This window comes from Typha angustifolia, chromosome 1 (genome assembly GCF_048772165.1).
Source record: "Typha angustifolia cultivar Huaian chromosome 1, ASM4877216v1, whole genome shotgun sequence".
In the NCBI taxonomy this organism is placed as follows: domain Eukaryota; kingdom Viridiplantae; phylum Streptophyta; class Magnoliopsida; order Poales; family Typhaceae; genus Typha; species Typha angustifolia.
In genome coordinates, this window is record NC_133239.1 from 8,245,309 (window position 1) to 8,270,939 (window position 25,631).

Genomic DNA, 25,631 nt, shown 5'->3' on the forward strand with positions numbered 1-25,631 from the left:
TTATAGAAGAAAGAATCTTTGCTAGAAATGATTAGTGAACACCGGATTTTGGTTAAACACTATAGATTGCGGTATCCTATGAAGTTTAGCCACATCATGGACGAAGACCTCTACGACCTTTCATTCGGTATAGACTGGCCGAGTACTGAGAAGTGTGCATATTTGGAGAGGCGATCGCCTACTACCATGATAATCGATTTCCCTTGGATGGTAGGCTTTCAATGAAGTTCATTGAAATATCCTCCCATATTTGCTCGAGCACAGGAAGGGGTTGGAGAAGGCCAGCTAGTCGAGTCGAATTTGTTTTAGCTTGTTGGCAGACTTCACATATGCAGATGTAGTTGTGCATGTCTTTCTTCATGTCGGTCCACTAGTAATTGAGCCCTAGTCTCTTGTGTCTCCGGGAGATGCCCTCGTGGCCTGTGATAAAATTCCCAATTTCAAAGAGCTTGCAGGCAATGGAACCTACCTTGGTGTAGTGCTCCTTTCTTGGTACCTTCTTCCTTCTCAATTTTCGACACCATCTTGCCTTTTCCGAAAATCCAATAGAGCTTGTGGTTTCAGGCCCGAGAAAACAAATCTTGATGATGGGAAGAGCTTGACGGAAAGAGCTTGAAGAAGGGAAGAGCTTATGGGTTAACAAATTTGGGGGAAGACAGATTTGGGAAGAGCTTGAAGATAGGAAGCTAATGATAAGGAGATTGTGGGTTTTTTTTCGGTTCTAACCTAGCTAATGGGTTGTAACCTAGCTAACGGGCTAATGGGTTACTGCTAATGGATTCGGGTTGTAATAATGGGTTAAGTTAATGGGTCCTTCTATATGTGTTGTTTGCGGGGTTATAACCCAGCTAATAGGGTTATATAACCCCACGAACGGGTATATAACCCAGCTAATGGGTTATATAACCCAACTAACATAACTCAACTAAGGGGTTACATAACCCAGCTAAGGGGGTATATACCCCGCAAACAGTATATAACCTAGCTAAGGGGGTTATAACCCAGCTAAGTGGGTTATAACCTAGTTAATGGGTTATATAACCTAGCTACTAGGTTAAACCCAGTTAATGGTTTGCACTCTTCTCATCTAACCTAGCTAATGGATTGTACTCCTATCATCTAAACCAGCTAATAGATTATACTCTTATCATCTAACCTAGCTAATGAGTTCTAACCCAACTATTTCTTTTAATCCAGAATTATCTTTTTCTTACTCATTCCTTTTTACTCCTTTTTTTAGTAAAAAATATTTATAAATATAACAAAAATATTTCTAAATAAGACAACATACAACACTTACAACAAATAACCTTCTGTATTTGACATATAACATTACCACACAATAATACAAATATACATACATAGCAATATATTTTTCTTTTCACATATAATAGAAAATTTGCAGTACAACACTTCTTACTCATAATTACAATAAAACCATCTCCATTGATTACAATCTTTTCCTGTTCCTATATAATATTTGTTACTCATTAGTACAATATTACAACAAAACTATCTCCATTGATTACAATCTTTTTCTGTTCATATACAACATTATAAATATTAGAACATTACAACTGTTATCACAACTCTCCAAATACAACATTACAATAAAATCATCTTTATACAACATTACTACAATCTTTTCTTCTCCAAATATAACATTATAATAAAACTATCTTTATACAACAGGACAATATTTTCCTGTTCAGATACAACATTACCATAATATCACCACGACATAAGACAAAATTACAACATTATCAGGTTTATACAATAGTAGTAGAACAAAACATCCATAATTAACCATAATCAAAATATCTGCTGCAATCTCATTGTCTTATAACAATACGTCAATACATATAGAAAATCTAGATCACATATTTAACGAACAACAGAAACAACATGCTCACAAGGAAGGAAATGAGAAAACAAAATATGTGATATTTGTTGAGTCTTTGCTTTCATGGTATAGTTGCTTGCTTCTGATTTGCTGCAATAAATCCGGAATACAAATCCATAGCAAGATCATGTTAGGAAAGAGCGAAAGCATGCGTCTAAAAATACATTCTCCTGAGCATCACATTCCGGCCAAGAATAAATGATGTCGGTCCTTCTACCAATATACACAACATAGTATTTCATCCTAAAGAAATGATATATATAATTAGTCAAAGAGAATATATAAAAAAATTATTATTATTATGAATAAACACAATATCAATAGAAAAGAAAATATACCTCGGTCTCTTCTTTCCCACAATTGAACTGTAATCTCATTTCTTAGCTTATTACCATCACGATTATAATTAATAGATTGTTGTTTTTCAGCCATATAAAAATGTGTATCATCATGGTTGAAGGTAGATTCAATAAATCCAGCCGTAGACAAAAATCTATCATTTTCTTGATGGTGTTCAATAATAAAATTGTGCAATACAGCACATGCCATGATAATTTTGTTTTGCCTCCTTTTCTTGTATGGTCCCATTTGCATTTTTAAAATTTGGAACCGTTGTTTTCATACACCAAAAGTCCTCTCAACTACATTACAAAGTTGCGCGTGACGATGATTGAATAAATCTTGTGATTCGGTATGTGACATACGTGTATAACGGTACTCACTTAAATGATACCTAGTTCCTCTGTAAGGTGCCAAAAACTAATATGAATTTGCGTAACCAACATCTGCAAGATAATATTTCTTTATATACAATAGAACTTAAGTTATCTTAATTTTATGTATAATTGGTAAAAACTTAGTTTATTAATTTCAACTACATCGACTTACTAAGAGGCACAATAAAATTGTATTTAGCAATAACAGATCGTGATACTGTCGTGTCAGATGCACTATCTTCCCAACCAGGTAGGAGATATAAGACCATGTCAAAATTAACCACAACCATTACATTTTTGGAGATATCGCCCTTACGATTGCATGAACGTGTTTGATGATCTATGCCTTTGACAATACACTGCATATAGGTCCTATCTATTGCACCAATAGTATTCTGTATATATGTATAAAATTGAACGTTACAAAATATGAGCAATATATTTCAAAAGTGGTTGAATAATAATGTGAGACTAAAAATGATACTAACCTTGAAGTACAGATAAAATAAATTACTTCCTTGAATCTTTGGATGAACCCAAACCTCGGAGAGTGACATTTTGATATAAGTTTCCTTTAGAGATCAGCCGAAGCATCATGAACATGCTCACAAATTATTTGAGTTGAGTACTAAAATTTCTCTACAAGAGTCCTCATCGATGCCCCATGTGTAATCATATATAAAAAGATAGCTAACTGCTCATTTGTTGAGATATTTGTATTCCTAATTAGGCGTCTTTCTTCCAATAGTTTTACTAAATAAGTAAAAATTTCAACACTCAATCGAAACTCATCGATGTACCAGTTTGGATGGCCATTAACAAGATCATTTTCAGAAAATGGTCTAGTTCTACAAGGCCTTGGTGTAGGTCTTGTAGAACTAGATGGTAGGAAATATTCTTCAACTTCATCTAGGAATTCATCCAACTCTTCTGAAATTGACAGAGTTGTCATGTAGGCCACCAAATGATACACTACTACAATTTGAAGGGGCACTATCTAAATTATAATCAATATCAACTTGTTCTCTAAACATTTCCATTTGGAGTTATTCCCTGTTATTCGCAATATGAATTTGTAACTAGTTACAGCATATATTAACTATGTTCCTTATAGAGTAAAGATGACAATACGAATTATCATGCCTGCCAATTTTGTTGTCCAATTATGAGTTTTATTGCTTTCTGTAATAATAAAATATGAGTCAAAATATTTCAATAATTAAAACTTTTTATAAATAAAGCATGCTCAATATACAAACAATACATTTTAAATGTGGTCACAACCACATAGTTTCATATACAAATAATATAAACTTATCAATAAAGTTTCATGATATGTGATCAAAATGATGATGGTAATACATGTTCACAATCACTATATAGTACCAAAATTTAAATGAAATACCATATTATATGCCACAAATAATAAATATCACATAGTACATCATTCTTAGTAGAACGCCTAAGAGTACACGCCTAACAATTTACTCAATAATAGTACACTTAATAATAGTACAATAAAATAAAACCAAGCACATTTGAAGCACCTTGTTGTGTGAATGGTGGTAGCAAACCCATTTTCATACCTATCTAGTAGCTACGATCCTGAACAGTTTGCAATCCCTTCCATATTGACTCTATTATTATCATCTAGAAAAGTCTCTCCAAGAAAGTATATCTTTCTACAATCTATACCAAAAATTTCATAGGTTAAAGACAAACAGTGTTACATGTCTTTATCCTTTTCCTTTCGGCATTCCTTCTTGAATTTTTCCAATTCAAGGTTTATCATTGTATCCTGTCTTTCATGCCTTTTAACAAACCATTAAAAATTTACCAAAGGCTTCATTGCTAATGTGGGACTTCTTTTTTGGGCTGTAGTTGATCTACTTTAATTTCTTCTCTTATTACTACCAGACGAGGTTCTAGTAGTATCTGTGAGTTAATATGGGAGATATTAAAACCTGTCTACTAAGTGCAATTAGCAAACTAACTGTCATAAACAGGGGATTTGCCACATACATCTCTACTAGGTGTATCAGAAGACCTAGTACTCTTCAAAGTGTAGAAATCCTTTGTCTCAACATCGTTCGTATCTTATATCATTCTAGAAAGTGGAAAAAAATATTTTTGTATTACTATGTTTGATAATTTGTCAGTACAGTAAATAAAAAAAACTAATTTAATTAAATTTGAGAAAACATTATTAAAATATACCTTTATTAAAAATTTCCAATCATCAACATTATGTGCGACTGGCTTGTAGAGGATATCGTCCCAACCTCATCCACTTTTATTTTTTTAGGCTCTTGTAATTTTTGTAATACTCACAAAGCTTCTTCCATTTACTTTTTAATCGATCCTTGTGTATGCCACTCCCGGTACTCAATTTCCAACCCTTCACAACTTCATTCCAATCATCTTTGGTAAATTCTTACCACTCTTTCTCCCTGCATCATGTCGGCGACGAAGGTGCTCTAATAAAATTGCATCTTTCTCATCAGTCAAATTTTCAATCCTCTTTCGAGATTGTTCTCAACCATCTCTGTTTCTTAGCATCTCCTCCCTAATGACGAAATATGAAGAAAAACATCTAAGAAAGCACTAGTACATTTTGATGTGTTATAGGGATCAAATTTTTTAGGACCCATAGCCTATAATAACAATGCAATATGCATGACTCGTATAGCCTAATCTACATATAGTTTTCAACATTATGAGAAAATCATCTTGCTGTTAAGTGAAACAACACATACCATAAATGAGCTTTGATTTATCAGATCTATGACTATATGAGATAGTAGAAGGATTAGAATACTTACTTGGGATCGTTCGAGCTCTCCAATAGGATATCGTTGGTCAAGAAGATGCTACTTGTTGGACACGACAAATTTTGGGATGTCGTTGCTTTGTCAACATTAGCGTGTAACTGCCGAGAGGTTTCTTTGTCGGAGATGGCGTGCGGCACTCGAGCAAATTCTTTGAAGGTGGCGTGCGGCTAGTAGAGAAGAGAGAAGAAGAGAGGAGAGATGAGAGAACTGTTTTCTCTCCATTTTCCTTGCTGAGAGAGAGGAGAGAGGAGACGAGAGAACAGGGGAAAGAGGACAGTGATGATAAGAATAGATATGATTTGACAAGTCTCAGTATACGAATTTAATCTTCTTATTTGTAGACTTCACATTCTAAACAAACAAATAATCTGACTAAGCCCGCAAATATATAACATATAAGCCTGCAAATGTCAGAGCAGTGACTCATCATGATTTTTTTATTTTTTTTAAATAAACCTCAAGTGATATTTCTACTAGAGAAGATAGGAGAGGAGAGAGGATACTGATGATGAGATTAGATATGATTTGATAAGTCTTAGAATATGGATTTATTCTTCGTATTTGTAGACTTCATATTCTAAGCCAACAAATAATCTGACTAAGCCCGTAAATATATAACATATAAGGTTGCAAATGTTAGAGTTATAACAACCTGCCCTAAAAAAAATAATAAATAAAAATAAAATAAAATAATAATAATAAAAAGAAAAGTTTTTAGGCCTGACGTGGCCGGCCACAGTGCCATGCAAGCTGCATAAGCAACTTGCGTGGTGAGGCGCCACGCGCCCACCGTCGCTGCCACAGCTAACTAGCTATGGTCAACTAGCCACGGCGGGCCCCGGCGCCGCTGCTCTTTCCCCTCCATCGCCTCTCTTTCTCTCGCTATATCTCTCTTTCTCTCGCTCTCTTTCTCAGTCTCTCTCTCTCTCTCATGCGCGCACCGAGGTCGGCCTATTGCTGCCATCGCCGTCCTTGAAAACCACCGTCGCCACCTCCGCAAGCATCGGTGAGCTCCTTTCCCTCTCTCTCTCTCTTTCTCTCTCTCTCTCTTGCTCGCTCACACCCGAGCTCGGGTTCGTCGGAGAGGCCAGCCGCTGGCTAGCCAATAGTGGCTGGTGCCCTCCCCGCCGGCCCGGGTCTGCACTTCCCTCCCCTCCTCTTTCTCTCTTCTTCTTCTTCTTCTTCTTCTTCTTCTTTCTTCTTTCTTTTTCTTCTTTCATTTTCTTCTTCCTTGGCTTCTTCTCTTTCCCTTTCTGCACAGTGCTGGGCTCGGCCCAGCATTGTAGCAGGCGGTGCTGGGCCGAGCCCAGCACTAATGGTAGTGATTTATTTTATTTATTTATGTTATTTATTTAAGTATTTCCTTCTTAATTAATGCAAATAGATTATTCAAACATTAATTATTTTAATAATATTATATATTCTTCAATATGATTATTATTAATTATAATTTGTATAATTGATGATTAATTAGGTATAAGTATAGCTAATACTTATTTATTTATTTATTTATATCTCTATTAGATTAATATATAGATTTGTAAATTGTAATTATCAAAATTATATACTAATATTCTTATGAGATACATTTTAAGTAATTCTAATAATTTATTATACATTATTATTTTGTAACAAATAAAATACTAGGCTTATGTTTTTATTTATTATTTTATAAAGTAATGACTACATAGTCCCTAATTAATCAAGATATAATTTAATTATAATTAGTTTTTTTATCTATATTTATCTTTTTATTTATAATTAAAAATCTAGCTAGTTATAAAAATAAGTAGAAATTCTAAAATCTAATAAATTATCATATTTTACATGAATGGATTTTAATTAGATGAACGACTAACTTCTTGCTATTTAAATATTTTCAGATCCCGAACCCCCCTTATGTGAGACCTTATAGACCTTGTCGATGAGTTAATATTTGATTGATGGATGTGAAAGATACGTAGTTTGTGTCTTCTAATCAGACTGTGAGTAGTCTTATCCCCTAGACGTCTTTCTCAAATTATATTATATTATATATTACGTACATGCATGTTTTGGTCTCTAGCATAATTATATGACTATCTAGGGATGATTACAGTTGAAAATATTTTATCAAGCATGTAATTAGGCTGATCTTGGATACGAGTATAATGATGATATATAGAGATGATTAGAGATGACTATACCGTTATAATTTTATGCCTAATTGATCTGTAGTATGAGTATATATGTTGTGATAGATTAGCATGGGTATACATGTGTCGACTACATGATTGAAGACTACATTACATTATTTTTCTCTTGATTTCTATTCCACCTAAATTCCTGTTATGCATTGACTTGTTATCGTACTAGATATATGCATATGATCTGTCTTTAGAAAGAAAGTATGAAATATGATTGATAGGATAATTGATAGAAAGCGTGAGGATACCCGAGTGACCGCAAGGGTTAGGGCACGCTTGGTGGATAATTGATCGCTCGACATAGTCGTGATCCTGTTGGCCTTTCGTCCGAGGTCGTTAGTCTGTGTGCGCAGCAGACATTTGGACACATTCTATTCGCTAGGGCATATGTGGTGAGCTATCTTCATGAGATTTCTATCAGCTAAAAGGGTGCCCAGCCTAGTTGGATGTTGATACCCTTAGTGGATGGCAAGATATGGTTATATTTGAGATACTCCTTGCGGATGGCAAGATATGGTTATATTTGAGATACTCCTTGCGGATGACAAGATATGGTTATATTTGAGATACTCCTTGCGGATGACAGAGTATGCTCTGAGCCTTCGGGCATGATGTTGAGACTAGGTACCAAGTGTTGACTGTGCATAGTGGTCTAGTATGATAATGATATATAGAGCTAACATTGATGACTAAGATGTTGAGAAATGCATATGATTTCATTATTATTTGATTTCCTAATTATTGAGTGATCAATATACATCATATATGGTTGCATTTGATATCATAGTATGGTCATGGTCGACATGCATCATGTATCATATTTGAGAGAGAGTTATGATGATCATATGACATGGAGATTTGTTTACTCATTGTCAAATATTATATACTTTTATCAATTATGACATGTTATCTACTTTTCATTTATATATTATTGAGGGTACATTCACATACTCATTCATGACGTGATACTCTTTTCGATTCATATTATCTAGTACATGATTTACTCTCTGTTTAGCATCACTGATTTAGGGTAAAATCTATTTACTAAGTTTTTTGCTCATGACTCTCTTTATTTTTTTTTAACCCCCACAGATATTATAGTACGTGATACCGACTTGAGATATCATGATAAGATATTTTAGAGCAAAGATGAGGTGAGCTATAGACGTGAGATGGTATAGAAGATAGTTTAACCAGACACTGAGTTGTATCGTTGTTTGTTATATTTGTACTTTAATATATCAGACGATGATTTATATAGTACATATTATATTACAGTGCACTCCTATATCAGTTGTTTAGTTGTATCTTGATGGTTTATCGTAGCTTGTGTGAGTCCTGCCAGATTAGGTAGTGGTCTAATGTATATTATTATGGACTTAGATATTCATATATTAACAGATTTATTTGGTTGATAATATGATTTATTTGGTGTTGAATTATGTGAGTATGAATATGTTAGTAGGTATTATTTGATGATGTAATGATTATATGTGCATAGGAGTGTATTTGTGTGTGACGGGCCCCGCCCGTCCTATCGCGTGCGCAGTGTGGGCGCGTGGGCGTGCACGTACCTATGTCAGGCGAGGGCGTTACAAATGTAGTGACTCATCACAATTTTTTTAATTTTTCTAGTAGAGAAGATAAGAGAGAAGAGAGGACAGTGATGATGAGATGAGACATGATTGACAAGTTTCAGTATATGGACTTAATCTTCTTATTTGCAGACTTCACATTCTTAACTAGCAAATAATCTAACTAAGCCCGCAAATATATAACATATAAGTCTGCAAATATCAGAGCAGTGACTCCCCATAATTTTTTAAACAGACTTATTCTTCTTATTTATTGACTTCATATTCTAAGCTAGCAAATAATCCAACCTGCAAATATATAACATACAAGCCTGCAAATGTCAGAGCAATGACTTATCACGATTTTTTTAAATAAATCTCACCTGATATTTATTTTACACAACCATTGGATGTGTACAGTTAATTTAATAGCTATCGTCTTCCATACGCTTGCAATTTTATTTTTAAGCCCACAAAACAATATTTGTTGGGTTCTTTTGTAAGCCAGCTAACTAGCATTTGCTGTCTTCTAAGCTTGCAAATCAGCCAGTTTGTTAACTTTAACCCCACAAATTTATTTTTAAGCCCGTAAAACATTTGATGGCTTGTTTTGTAAGCTAGCGAACTAGGCTTTGCTGCCTTTCCAGCAAATTTATTTTTAAGCCCGCAAAATAATGTTTTATACCCTTTTTAATAACCGACAAGTTACTTTTATTTTATATAATTTTTTTATTAAACCTACACTAAACAATATTAGTAGTAAAAATATTTTTAAAATAATTATATTTTATCTAATCAAATTATTTATACTATTTTCCTGTAATTTTTATTTTATTTATAGGGTTCTTGTTATATGATGACAGAATATTTATAATATAATATTTGAGTATTTTGAAAAAGAGAGAAGAGAGAGGAGAAAAGAGACAAGAAATAAGATTGAAATTAGAATCAAATTGAAAGAATAATAGAACTTATATATTATTATTTAGTTATTTATTAGGACTGAAATTGATTAAAAAAAATAAAGTTATTTTATTGTTCGGTTACTAAACTAGTTTAGCGGACCTAAATCAGTTTAGGGACTTTCTCTAAACCTAAAACGAACGGGGGCTTAGTAACTTGTCTTGAGTTCCAGATTTTGAGCTGATTTTCTTCAAAAGTTGGTGATGTAGTTCCTATTCATGCCCATCATTGTTATAGTTTCTCCATGAACTCATTCAAATAGAAATTAATTTTCCCATGCTCGCAACAGAAAAGGGCCTGTAAACATAAGTATTTCCAAAGAAAAGAGACTTGTAGATTGGTGTCTTTTCTCATTAATTTAGTTTCTATATCCTATTGGAACTTCATATTTGAATTGAATATTCCATTTGGACTTTAGTGTTTCTTAACTCTTACGGAAATATCCATCATGTGCAGTTTGGATATTCTGCATGTTGTTATAGCAACAATTTGTTGATTATTTGATTACATGTGATCTTTCGAGAACCTCCATATGCTGCTGAAAGTCCTCTTTATACTCTATCAGAACTTGATAAGATAGTCATATTGCAAATTTGTTCGTTAAAGAAGTAATCATAATAAGAAACTATGACCACATGTACTTGTCCTTGAACATATCTTCCATTATAGCAAAATGATGACACGATGTTTTTGGCAAATCAGTTGAGATTTTGTGCTTCTCCATGATATACATCCTTCATCTTGCTACTTATCTGCATTAATTGATTTCTTCTTGTATCTTACATAGTGAAGGAATCACCGCAAATTATATTTTACACACTCTTAGATTTAGTATGGTTTACACCCTTTGTTATAGAACTATGCATTTTCTCTTAAAAAAACATTTTGTAATAGACTAGCATAAAAGTCACAATATATGGAATTTCTGTTTTCTATTATAAAGGAGAAAAAAAGTTTAATACCAAATATACTGGTGTGAGCACCACTATTCGTTATGTTTATTCTCATAGGTACAAGAGGGCTGCACTCATGGCCCTTTCGCTTAATGAGGGTTTTGATTAACTTTTTAGGGCTATTCTTGTCTTTTATTTTATTTTGCCTATATAAAACATTGTAATCCTCTTTTATTAGATAATAATTTTTTTTAAAATTTTTTACATATTGAGTGTTTGTTGGTGAATTTTCCGACTTTGATTATTTTCTCTACTTCTCAAATCTGTATTCAAGAAGTTGTCTTGCATCATATACATTTCCATTGATCTTTAAGACCTTAGCCTAAACTTTAAGCCTTAGATTATAAATGGGTATGCCTGTCATTTGAAGTCTGTAGCTAAGCAAAATAATTCTAGAGTAAATCCCAAAAACTTTAGGGTGTTTTTGAGGCAATAAAGGGAAATTGAAGGGAATGAATGCAAAAAGGATGATTTAAAACATAATATTCCCAAGAATTAAATTATCAGTTAGGAATATAATCCATCCCAAAACTCAGCTTGCTTCATTTTTCCGCACAATCTTGGTCAAGCACAGTTGGGCATGCTGACAAATCAAAAGCTCTAATTACAAATTTGATGTAGGGCAGAGTATAGACAAAAGAGAGATTGGATAATGAAAAGGAGAAAACCATTGACTCCAAGTCCTTGAGTACCATACTTGAGAAAGTGCAAGAAGCTTAACTGATGTATTGAGTTCCTCATCTTACATCTTTTTCCTCTTCTACAGAACAAGATACATCAAAAGAAGGAAGGAAACAAAAAGGGAAAACATTCCATCATATGTTATCATACTCTCTCCTGATCCTTCCGTTTATAGTTCAATTATGTTTTATATTCAAAATCCTTAGGACCTTAAAAATCTTCCTTACCCTTGTTGTAAGAACTGAAAAAAAAAAAATTTGAGAGAAGAGGGTGCACATGCAAACCCCTCCCCTCTCCCTCTTTGGCACGCGACGAGGCGGCCGCAGAGATCTCGTCGAATCCAAATCTAATTTAGATTTGAATTTTTACCCTATAAATTAAACCCTAATTCTCTATTTCTTCTTTACTTAGCCTCCTCTCCCTCTTTATCTTCTTCTTCTCCTTTGTTTTCTTCTCTCTTGCCGTCGAAGTCATGGCATAGGTTCGAACCATTGGAGCTTTGCCAGAGTTAAAAGGGACCGTCATGCTCCTCCTCGGTAAGCCCTCTCCCATCCCTCAAGTTTAATAGGTTAAAATAGAAATACCTAATTTGTGAGATTTCGACTTCGTCGATAAATCACGCCGGCTGGTGGCTTCGGTCATTGCCGCTCCACCACTAGAAGCCTTTTGTCGTTGGCCTCGTGCCGCGGACGTTCGCCTTTGGAGCCCTCGTGGCTTTGGTTGCCGTCGGCCATTGAGTCGATCATCTTTTGTGGTTTCTCCGCCACCTCATGAGGACAGCGGTGTCGTGAGGGTGTCGGGGAGTTTAGGGCATGGCTGACGGATCGTCGCTGGCAGTGGCCGCCAACGTCGCTCTCTTTCCTTCTCTTTTTCTCTCTCACCCTTGTCGATCCCCCTCGAGTTGAAGAAGGTAGACTCGGGCAACCCGAGTCTGGCCTTCTTCCCTTAGGGACCTAACCTGATTCCATTAATTTAATTAGATTGGGCCTTTGGACCAATCCATTTAAGGGTATAGTTGGGTAGGCTGTGAGCCAACTATAACCCAACCCAACCGATTAGGCTTGCTTTGACCCAAATTAATTTTTTTGAGTTAAATTATAGAAAATCTCAATATTATTTAATTTAAAATTTGTTCGTCATTTATTATTAAAGGTGGTGATTTTTAGCACGTGAGCTAGAGATTAGAGATTAGAGATTTCAGTTGTCTTGCTTAGACTTAGGTGAGTGGGTTCACTCATATATTTATTTATATTATACTTTGTACCTTTGTCAGACCATGTAATTTGCTTTGTGCAAATTTATTTATTTTATTCTTTCGTGCAAATTTATTTATTACATTTTCTGTGTACATTTAATCATTATACACAGTGTATTGTCATATCTTGTGCAAATTATAAATTTTAATGAAAAGAAAAAAAAAACTAGTATTGGTATGACTTAGATAACAGTTTTGGTATAGATTGCTTGCAGCTTTTCGTGGTGACTTAAGTCTATTTGGAAATCCAAGAGAAAGTCCTATATCAGATCACTACGATGACTCTAGTGGGGTTAATGAACAGTTATAAGATGAATGAGAAATTTTCTAAGGTGACTCTAACCTCTCTTAATAGTTAGTGGAAAAGACAGGGTGTGTTGATCATATAGTGATACCATCTGATGACCATAACCGGATTAGCTATGAGGAAAAGTTTCGAGTGTCGTCTCGAGATGATTTCTAGTTGATGTGGATCCACAGGGTATAAACCCATTGAGACAAATCACATTATAAACATTAGAAAGATGTTAATATGTTGAAACTGAGCAAGGCTATAAGTTATGACTCTTGATTGTACATCGTCATTATTTTAAGAGCATGCCTATTAGAAAATTGTTATTTATATTGTTGAACTTGGGTTTTATTTAATATTATAAAATTTTAAAATTTATTTGGTTTTTGAGTGGATTCCACTACTAAGCTATAATTTTTGGCTCATGTATTTCTTTCTCTCTCTTTTATTATCTCAGGTAATATAGTCAGCATGGCGATTGAGCGAGATGCATCGTGACCCTCCCTCCACTTATGACCTACCTATTTACCTTTCCGCTCTTTGGTCTTATGTTTTAGTTTAATTGTTAATTTGATTTTGTTTAGACACAATAATAATGGCATTGTTTATTTTCATTTCAATTAGTTTAAATTAAATAAAGCAAATCATCTTTGTTTATCTATGCTTGCCATTATACACTTAGGAAGTATTAGTAAGGCTTCGTGTATCTCAAGCGTATTGAGATGCACATAGCTAGTCATGATTCTGATTTCGGGTCGTGACACTTGGTAGAATAGTCTCTTCATTATCTTTTAAGGATCTTTTTAATATTTTCATGATTCATTCACTTCATCTTCTTCCTAACATCTAAAACATTTTCTTCTCTTGCACAATCATCTTCTATTGATTGCTCTTTGACCTTTCATCAGATATTGCCTTATTTTAAAAAGTACTCATTTCGTTGTTCTATTTTTGTACGAAGAAGATCCTTAGATGGAAAGACTGGTTATGCACCTTAAAATTTTGCTGGAAGTAGTTTCGTTATTTGATCATAAGTATAAAACAGGACATATGTTATTAATGTATTAATTCCTTATTCATACAAGAAATTGTCTTTTGAAATCAGTGTATTGGTGTTTTATGTTTGGTGCAAAAAAAGAAAAAGAAAAAAAGAGACGCGGGCCTTTCAATGTGCTACCCATCATCTGCCAACCCAACTCAACAATGTAGTGCCTCACTTCCTAGCTGGTCTTATTCTTCAAGGCTTTCTAGTGGACAACCTTATTGATATCATTAATTAGTAAGATATCTGATGGCACATGTAATTAGAAGTTAGAAATGAATATTTAAATCTATAAACTATTTGCAGAAACTAGGACGGATATTCTTACGACTTAATAGAAAGAAGATCAATCCAATCTTATTAATTGACAAGTTCAAAATTTGGTTTTATGCGTCATTTGTTTTGTCATGTCATCTAAGATAACTCCAATATAATACTAAATAATATGTTGCTATATGACTGAAACTGACAAAAATAGGGAGTTTGGATAAGCTTCATCTCAAAACCATCAGTCTGTGCTGAAAATATACTTATTTTCCCAGTATCTATTTCCACTTTTACATGGAAAGAAAGGAGCTCGTCATGTCTCTTTGAATTCTGTACTCATACCAAATCTTCCTGACTTTCACTATCTTGAATTTAGGATGAAGAAAGTCTTGATGGTTGACAAAATTGAAACACAGATGGTTACACAAGATTAATTATGTGACACTGCTTTTGGCATGTTTCCAAATCAATGATCTTTTAGGCATCTTACTGAATTGATACCATAATTTCAGATTGGCACCTACTGAAACCAGATCATTTTAGTTTTAAGGATGAAACTTATGTGGTGGAGACAATGATGCACTGGTTTAGTGTGCACACAACCGACCCGCATATGTTTATTGCAATGAGAATGATTAGGATGAGCTTGTAGGACAGTAGCAAGATATTCCTCCTTGCATGAGTTCCTGTCAAGATTGGTGGGTTGTTTGTTCAGTTGTAGTGATGGATACCACTGATCTTGCATTCGTATGCAATGTTACACTCACATTATCGTCCAATAATCCACATACCTCATCTCACTGCTCAATTATCTCATATTGGTTATTGTAGTATAATAGAAATATAACCTAATACATGATGTTAGATAAAATGTTTTCCAGTTTGACTTAGAGGAAGATACACAACCTTTTTCTTTCCCTATTTTGACATAATGAATATATTTGTTGGTTCCTATTTGTTGTTACCTCTGTAGGTTTGTGAATTAAGATTTGTATGTAAACCTGCTGAATTTTGTTTAGGTTCAGATACGCGCTAGACCCAGTTTTCTTGTGCTGATTAGTGATTGTCTTATGTTCAGCATGCTATAAGCGTCTAATGCACTTTTTGATATTACTTTTTGTTTTTCAGGATGAGGTGAAAAGGTTAAAAGCTGACCAGGGATACTAAGTGAGATGAAATTGTTGAAAGCTGAATAGGGATACTAAGTGTTGTGCAGGCCAGCATGGGTGAATCTGTTTTGTAGAAATGAACATGTCTAGTTACCATGGAGCTGTATAACTGGCAGGAAAGCTTGTCCTCAGATGAAGTTCCTTAGTTTTCTTCGAGACTTTTTTCAGAACTTGTATCAAATTCTCGTGGTCCTTCAAATTAAAATGACTGCTGCATGTAATACTGATAAGCATTCCTTTTTTTTATTTTCGTTTTATGAGAAATGATACTGATATGTGCTTGTCTGTTGATCATTGCGATCGTCAATGATACTGTGTCTACGGAAGCAATGTTTGACATTAATGAAAGAGGTAATGCATAGGCATAGCAAACCAATGCATTGTGGCCTAGATCTGTGTAAATGTTGCAGTTTCTTCCATATAGCAAAAAGGAAGGAAAAGCTTCTACCTTTGCTTTATGATCAGTAGTAATTTCTGTGTCGTGGGATTTCAACTGGGTCTTATGAGAATCCCTTTAGCAATTATGGTATGTGCTACTTAAATCCTCTCTACGTCTACTGGTAGAATATCATAAAGATGGGAATTTTATTATGAGGACTCGACGAATAATTTACTATAACAATATAATATCAATCCTGGAAATATAATTCCTTTCTTCGGTTATTCTCAAAAAACAGCGCGCTATTGCTTACGCAAGAGTTGATAAACCCTCCTGGCCACATTGCTTCTAAGCCTCAGCAACGCCTTCTCAAACTCCTCCAGTTCTTCGACTTCGAGCTCACCGACGTCGGCCTCCCACCACTTCTTCTTCTCTCCCGTCGCCTTCTCCACCGCCTTCTCCAACCCCCCGAGCCGCCGCGCCGCCTTCTCGGCTTTCACCTGTCCTTCGTATCTTTCTTTGAACTCCTGCAGCACCGTGGCGTCGACGGCGGCGCCATCTCGATAACCGCCAGCGAGGAAGCGAGCGATGACGAAGTCGACCGACGGGTTGCCGAAGCTGAACGCCTTCCCTCCCTGCGAGAAGACGACGACGGCGGTCTTGACGCCGCAGAGGACGGACAGCTCGCTCGCCTTCTTGAACAGCCCGGCCCGCCGCTTCGAGAAGCACACGTGGCGGGCGGCGTCGTTGGCGATGCGCTTGATCTCGATCTTTTGCTTGCCCAAGGTGGTTGTCTTCCCGTTCCACGACATGACGATGGAAGTACCAGTTGCTTTGCAAGAGAGAACAGAGAGTTTTTGGGATTTTGGTGAGCGTAGAAATAGAGCACATATAATTAAGGATGTTAAGTTATTCTAATTAGATTAGGATTAGGAGTCCTTATCCAAATCGGTAACTGGCGACAGGTGCACGCTTCGCCCTTAAACCGAACCTTGAAATCATAGACTAAAATTTTATTTCTTTTAAATTTATTTCTCTTGATATTTAATTAGTTTATATAGGAATAATTACAGTTGAGTCCCTTCAACTATCACAGTTTTTACATGCACTGTTCTTGAACTTTTATTATCAATACAAAACTACTGCCAATAGAACATTCACACAGATCTCATGAGCAAATCCAATTAGGTTCTAAAGCTAGCTCCAAATTAAAATGAGTCTAATATTAAATTATTTTTGAGTTAATTTAAATTTTAAATTTTTTATTATTTATAAAAATGGATCTAATAAATTATGTGTCCTAAAATATAATTCCTTAAAATTATTTCCCAATGTAATTTTGATATTTTTAGTTAATGACATATAATGCTTATTTCGATATTTATTTTGTGTAATATAATTTCGATGCGTTTAATTAAAAAATTAGTAATTTAAAATTACTTCTAAAACTATTGAATATTAGTCTTATTTTAAAAATCTCGATGAGAGTTTTTTAACCATATATTTTTATTAAAAAATAATAATACTAAGATGACCTATTAAGTAATTTAAAATAGCTAATATAATAATATATATTATATTATTATTTTAATAAATATGGAGCATGATGCATTGGAGTGGACCGGGCTCTTGCTCAAATGCTCCAAATATGGAGCCATGGTTGGAGATGCTGTTAATAAAGAAAAAAAGAAGTGTATAGACTTTGAACTAAGAATTTTCTTAGGTTAGGAAATTTATAGTAATAAAAATGTTTAGAGAGTATGCGAAAAATGGTAATAGTTTAGGATGGGCAAGTATAAATAACCTTTGTATATATTATTTGTCTTTTACATAGGTTTTTGTTTTTTTTTGTCTCTTTATACCCTTCAATTTACTTGGATGCCTCTCTAAAGTCAACATTTACTTATATACCCCTAAAAAAGATAAGTTATTTGCATAGGTACCCATCCAATTACTTTTCAAGTAAACTCTCAACAATTTAATAGAAAAAATAAAAATATTCTTAACTAAGAAAAATTTATCAAAATTAAAACAAGGATAGTTCATCTTTTTATGTCTAAATTGTTTAAATTTTAATAGTTAGATAATTCTAAAACAAGTAAAGAATAGCAATAGTTAAATGATAATGTGTAATATCACTTAATCATTCACGGAGGTGAAGAAACCGGATCGAAAAAAGAGGGATTTTTTGTTAATCCTAACTCCCACGTAATGAAAAAAAGAATCAATTTTTGATGTAGTAAAAAAGACATATCTTTATATGGGTATATGTATAGAAACTTTTTAAATATTAGTCTTAGGTGGTTTAGACTATAGTTTGGTTGTTTGAACTTCTAAAGAAATGTTTAAAAAGGTCTTGACATTGGACAGACTAGGAAGGCTGAATTCTTCATGCCTTTTAAATTTTGTTCGACTTGAGCATTCTTCATTCCCACTTGTTTCTCTTTATTATATGTTCTAAGATATGAACTTTTTTGTGTGGATAAAAAGAGCAGATTGAACTGCTTATAGTAGTCTGGCCATTGCTACCCTAGACGTCTCAAAATTTACAAAATCTATATGTCCTTCGTATCCCCTTGTCCTCTCCCCTGATATCATTTACCTAAAAACCTAAACTATGGGCTATCCAATCGACAACTTGACAGCTAGGAATATATCGCTTACCCAACAGCTTGATAGCTCTAGAATAGGTGATACAGATCTTTACCCTCCAAGCCATAGAGAAGGCACATGGCCTAAAACATAACCTGTAGCCTACAAAGACGTACATGCATAGGAAGATTACCATGAAATAATTTACAGATGAAAATTTTGCACGAGGGCTAATTGGGAGCTTCCACAGTAAGGCTCTCAACCTCTCCAAGAAGATGTATGAGGCTCTTTAAAGAAGTTATAGAAAGCTTTAACATTTGGGGCTTTATCTGGCATTAGCCCCCAATACCAATAGTTTGAAGCACTCGCAGACCCGGCAGTTAGTTATTGGACCTACACAGCAATTGAGGGCCAAATAGGGCTCATAGGGCATTAGTTTGCCAAATCCAATTAGAAAGAAGTGAACCTATTGAGGGGATCTCACACATGTGTTACGGACCATAGAGATGCTCCGCAACAAGGGAGTGTATGCTTTAATTATAGTGAATGATGGTAAATGGAGAGGGTGGAAAGAGGGATGATGGTGGTGGTGATGGTGAGGAAGATCATTAGCGATGATGGTGATGAAGGGAGATTAATTTACTTCTACTCTTAGATTATCTTACTCTTACTCTTAAAATAAACTCAAGGCGGTTTGCAAGTCAGCATTAGTTAGGATTAGGATTCGGTTCCCCTTGAGCACTAGTCCATCTCTCATCCTATACTCGATCTAACTTGATGGGTCTTGAGTCACATGAGCCACAAGTTCCACAAGGCTTGGGTCCTTCAAGGTAGCATCCCTGATCTGGTACAACAAGGGGATGTTATGGATCGATTAGAGATGATCCGCAACAACAGAGCGTATGCTTTGATTATGGTGAATGTGATACACTTAGTTAGGATCTTTTCTTATTGCATTAATTATTTATTTTTATTAAAATAAAATTTCTATAGGTTACATTCGTACGTAGGAGGAGTCACGTTTGAATGCCCTTGCGAACACCTGCATTAGGTTCGCAAATACAGAGAATGCATATTGTGTATTTGAACACGGTCGGGCGAGTTCGAACGCCTGCATCGCGTTCGCACATATAGAGAACGTCTTTTGTGCATTCGAACGTAATCGAGCGTGTTCGAACGCGATCGGTGGGAATCCTCTAGAATTAGGGTTACTTATTATTTTATGACTTGTTGGCTAGCCTCTATAAATATGTGGATGACAACTAAATTCATTATTTTATTGGATTATTGATTTCTTGTCTCTTATCTTCTCTTTAAACTTTCTCCCTCCTCCTTCTTCACCATCCTTCCACTTCTACCGTTGGCAAGGTTTTTCTTAACTTCTAATTTTCCCTCGGCTATCGAGTCACCCCTCTTCTTTGGGATCTCGATCACTTCGTTCTCTTAGTCTACATCCCTTAACCACCTCCAGCATAACCCTAACATCCACTCCACCCGTCACCACCACCTTCACCTCTATACCCATCCATAACCCTAACATCCACTCCACCCGTCACCACCACCATCACCCATGTTATTTTGTATTTTCATCCCAGTTGTAGTTCCAATCTGCGAAGGGAGTAAATATAAAAGTTGTAGATTAGAAAGATACAAATCTAATCCACTTAGTCTCGTAATTTTTTGACTACTAGAGAGTATTTGACGAATATGTTCCCACAGTTGCATGGGTTGATTCCTGTACTACATCCAGATCTTAAAGGAATCATTCCATAGCCGATCTTTTAGTACCGTAACCCATCAAAAAGGCTTCCAATAATATCCTAGGCCTCATGGCCTTGACCTCCGCTTGTATGTCGGACTTGAGTCTTGAAGGTGCTGCCAAAGGCTAAGTCTGACCAACCTAGTACACGGTTGTAAATTCTTTCAAACTCTTCTTGATAAGCTCAGATTGTGGTCCATTGAGTTAGTTTAGTCAAGATTGCTTGGAAATCTTCATACTCAGTCGGACTGAACCAAGTACATAGTGTAGACGCAAACTCATCCCAAGACGAAAATAGTTGAGTTCGTTGTGCCGCTTGGAACTATTTGATCGGCCCCGCGGAGCTTTCTTAAATAAAAGCAAGGACCAGCAGGTTAGAGCAAAGGACTAAAAATCCTTGTCTCAGTGGTTCGAATCCACTTCTGAGCGGGCTTTTGGTCCACTGAGAGTGAGCCTACTGAAGGAAGAAATGAAAATGAATGAAAGAGGCTTCTTTCCAAAAAGCGTGCGACCCTCCAAGTGGAATAAGGCTATTAGGACCTTCTGGTGGTCTAGGGTCCCTTGGTAGGTGAAGAATTGATCTGCTCGATAGAGCTAATCTAGTGGATCACCTCTCGCAAACTTAGAGAAATTAAATCGTATGGTCCAAACTTGAGCCCCTACAAATGGCCTATCTTCATGGATGGCATGTCCTCATTCCCCACGTGTGTCCCTTCTGCCATGTGGAGGGGGCCCCACTATGGCATCGGCTTTATGACCCATTAGTTCGGACCATTGCCTGCCCTAGCTATAGGTGTCTTAGGCCAACCTCTCGTTGCGGGTTGCTCAAGCCTTAGTCTTGGTGTAGGCGGTTCATGCCAAGGTCTACCCTGTTCTATTTGGGGCCAAACCTTAGTTGTGGGTGGCTTAGTTTAAGCCCTAGGCGCAGGTGGTTTGGGTGATGCCCTAAGCACCACCGGCTCAAACCAAGCCCTAAGCGTCGTCGGCTCAGACCAAGCCCTAAGTGCTGTTGGCTCAGACCAAGCGCTAGCCATTGGATAGGGTAGAGTTTCAATGCATCGAACTCCATCTCGTGTGCCTAACCCTGGTGGGTTCATCCATTTGTGTGCACACCCAAAGGATGGGTCCATATCCTCCTCTTCAACCTGGTTTAGTGCTTATTGGTTCGGGAGCCACAACACTTGTAACAACCTAATCTCAAAAAAAATAAAAAAAAACTATTTACATGGCACGACGTGGCCGGCCACAGTGTAGCCGATCTTGTGCCATGCAGTGGTAGGAGGAGGGCATGCCACGCACCACCTCGCGTCGTCGCTGCCAATCGGCTATGGCCAGCTGGCCACAGCGGGCCCCAACACCGCCGTAGCCACCGTCGCAGCCACCGCCAAGACCCCTCCCCCACCGCCTTCCCTCCCTCTCTTTAAATCTCTCTCTTTCTATCTCTCTCTCGGTCACTCTCTCACTCTACTCTCTCTTGCACTCCTTCTCGTTGCCGACGTCGGCCTGCCGCCACCTTCCTGAAGCCACCGCCGCCGGTGAGAAGCTCTTCCTCTCTCTCTTTCTCTCTTGCCCGAGCTCAGGCTCGTCGGAGCCGAGCCATCGGCGAGAGGCTGGCCGCTGGCTGGCCAGCAGCGGTCGATGCCCTCCCCGCTGGCCCAGGTCCGCAACCTCCTCCCTCACCTTCTCTTTCTTCTCTTCCTTCTCTCCTCCTCCTCCTCTTCTTCTTCTTCTTCTTCTTCTTCTTCTTCTCTCTTTCTTTCTTTCTTTCTTTCTTTTTCTCCTCCTCCCTCAGCTCCTTCTCCTTCTTTCTACACAGTGCTGGGCCGAGCCCAGCACTAATGGCAAAATTTATTTATTTATTTATTTATGTTATTTATTTAGGTATTTTTCTTCTTAATTAGTACAAGTAGATTAACTATTGTAATAATATTGTATATCTTCAATATAATTTTATTAATGATAATTTTTATAATTTATGATTAATTAGGTATAAATATAAGTAATTCTCATATTTATTTATTTATATCTCTAATAGATTAATATATAGATTTGTAAATTATAATTATCAAATTTATATACTAATATTTTTATGAGATACATTTTAAATAATTCTAATAATTTATTTTGTAACAAATAAGATAATCGGCTTATGTATTTATTTATTATTTTATAAAGTAATGACTACATAGTCCCTAATTAATCAAGATATAATTTAATTATAATTAGGTTTTTATCTATATTTATATTTTATTTATAATTAAAAATCTAATTAGGTTTTACTCTACATTTATATTTTATTTATAATTAAAAATCTAGCCAGTTATAAAAATAAGTAGAAATTCTAAAATCTAATAAATCATCATATTTTACTCGAACAGATTATAATAGGATAAACAACTAACTTTATGTTACTTAAACATTTTCAGATCCCGAACCCCTTATTTGAGACCCCGTGGACCTTGCTAACGATGAGTATCACTCGGTTAATTAACGAACGTGAGAGATGCGTGGTTTGTACCTTCTGATCAGACGGTGAGTTCTTATCCCCTAGATCCCTTTCTTAAATTAGGTTATATTATATATTATGTACATGCATGTTTTGGCCTCCAGCATGATTATATGACTTTACCTAGAGATGATTACAATCGAGCATATTTTTATCATGCATATAATTATGCTGATCTTGGATATGAGTATGATGATGATAAATAGAGATGATGAGATATGATTATACTGTGGTAAGGTTATGTCGAGATGATCTCTAGCATGAGTGTGCATGTGATAGACTAGCGGGAGTATGCATATGTTAGATACATAGTTGGAGACTACCTTGCATCATTTTTCTCTTGATTCATGTTCCACATAAAATTCTTGTTATGCATTGACTTACTATCGTACTGGATATATGCATATAATTTGGCATTTAGAAGGAGAAATATGATTGATAGGATAGTTGATAGAAAGCGTGAGGATATCCGAGTAGGCGCTAAGGTTAGGAGTGCCTGGAGTGATGATTATGGTCGCTGATATGTGATATCTCGTGGCCCATGTCCGAGGTCAGTTATGTCTGTGCGCACAGATAATCAGACACATGCCGTTCGCCAGGGTATATGTGGTTAGTTATCCTCACGAGGTTTCTATCAACTATATGGGGTGCCCGGTCTGGATGAATGTTGATACCCTCAGCGGATGGTAGGGTATGATTATATTTGAGATACTCCTTGCGGATGGCAGAGTATGCTCAGAGCCTTCGGGCATGATGTTGAGACTGGGTACTGGGTGTTGATTGTGCACAGTGGTCTAGTATGATGATATTATATCGAGATGTCAGTGATGATTGTGATGTTGAGAAATGCATGTGATTTCATTATCATCCGAGTACCTGATTATTGAGTGGTCAATATACATCATATATGATTGCATTTGATATCATAGCATGGTCATGGTCGGCATGCATCATGTGTCATATTTGAGATAAAGTTATGATGATAGTATGACATGGAGATTCGTTTACTAATTGTCGAGGATTATATACTTTTATCAATTGTGATATGTTATCTATTTTTTATTTATATATTATTGAGGATATATTCATATACCCATTCATGACATGATATTCTTTTTTATTCATATTATTCAGTATTTGATTTACTCTCTGTTTGGCATTACTGATTCGGGGTAAGGTCTATTCACTAAGCCTTTTGCTCATGACTCTCTTTATTTTTTTTCTAACCCCCCAAATATTATGATATGTGATAGCGACTTGAGGTATCATGATGAGATATTTTAAAGCAAGGATGAGGTGAGCTATAGACGTGAAGCGGTATAGAAGATAGTTTAACCAGACTTTGAGTTGTATCGTTGTTTGTTATATTTGTACCTTATTATATCAGATGATGATTTGTATAGTACATGTCAGATTATAGAGCATTCGTGTATCAGTTGTTTAGTTGTATTTTAATGGTTTGTTGTGGCCTATGTGGGCCCTGCTAGATTATGTAGTGGTCTAGTATATATTATTATGGATTTAAACATTCATATGTTAACAAGTTTATTTGATTGATAGTATGATGTATTTGGTGATGGATTATGTGATCATGGATAGGTTAGCAGGTTTTATTTGATGATGTCATGATTATATGTGCACAGGAGAGTATCTGTGCGTGACGGGCCCCGCCCGTCCTGTCACGTGCGCCGCGCATGTCGTGTGGGCGCGTGGGCGTGCACGTGCCTGTGCCGGGCGGGGGCATTACAACACTGCTCTCTATTTGTGCTCGTGAAGTTCGTTCATCATGGAGTTCATAAATGGCGAACACCATCTCAGCCATGAATGCTTGTATTGATTACAAGGATTGAAGCACCTCTAGTTGGGCTATCGAGGATGGTGGGGTCAGCAGTTCCAGCAGTGGACTTGTGTTCTTGGGTTGTCGGGTAGCCGTCGCAGGTGGTGGATCCATGATCGTAAAAGTCTCCCTAGTTACTCTTGCTGCCATCCCTCGTGTGATTGTCATTTGGTCCGAGGATAACGATGGCTCTGATACTAAATTATTACGGACCATCTTGAGATAATCCGCAACACAAGAGTGTATGCTTTGATTAGGGTGAATGATGGTAGATCGAGAGGATGGAAGGAGGGATGATGGTGGTGGTGATGGTGAGGAAGATAATGGGCAGCGATGGCGGTGATGAAGGAAGATTAATTTACTTCTACTCCTAGGTTACCTTACTCTTACTCCGAAGATAAACTCAGGGCTAGAATACTTTCTCAATGCTTAGATGCTTAACAATGAGCCCAACCCCTCTATATATAGAGGTAGGTTACAACGAGTCCCATTAGCACTAGCCCTAAAGGCTGACACGACTCTGAAAAAACCCCTAGACACACGTATGTATCTAACTTTTAGGCAATGATATCGTTCGTTCACTTAAGTAAAAGTCGGAAGAAATATTAAAAACGAAAGTAGAGATGAACGCCAAGATTTTAACGTGGAAAACCCAAATGGGAAAAAACCACGGATCCAAACTCGGATCAAAACCAATCACTATGATAGTAGCAGTTACAAGACTGA

At 36.1% G+C, this 25,631-nt stretch overlaps 1 protein-coding gene across 1 annotated transcript; it reads right to left on the reverse strand.

Annotated features, from left to right (window-relative positions):
- Window positions 1-16,513: 16,513 nt before the first annotated feature.
- On the reverse strand, window positions 16,514-17,031 carry LOC140760244 (agamous-like MADS-box protein AGL61). The gene has a single exon (XM_073097118.1). The coding sequence runs from the start codon at window positions 17,021-17,023 to the stop codon at window positions 16,514-16,516; it is 510 nt and encodes a 169-aa protein (XP_072953219.1). The 5' UTR covers window positions 17,024-17,031.
- Window positions 17,032-25,631: the final 8,600 nt, after the last annotated feature.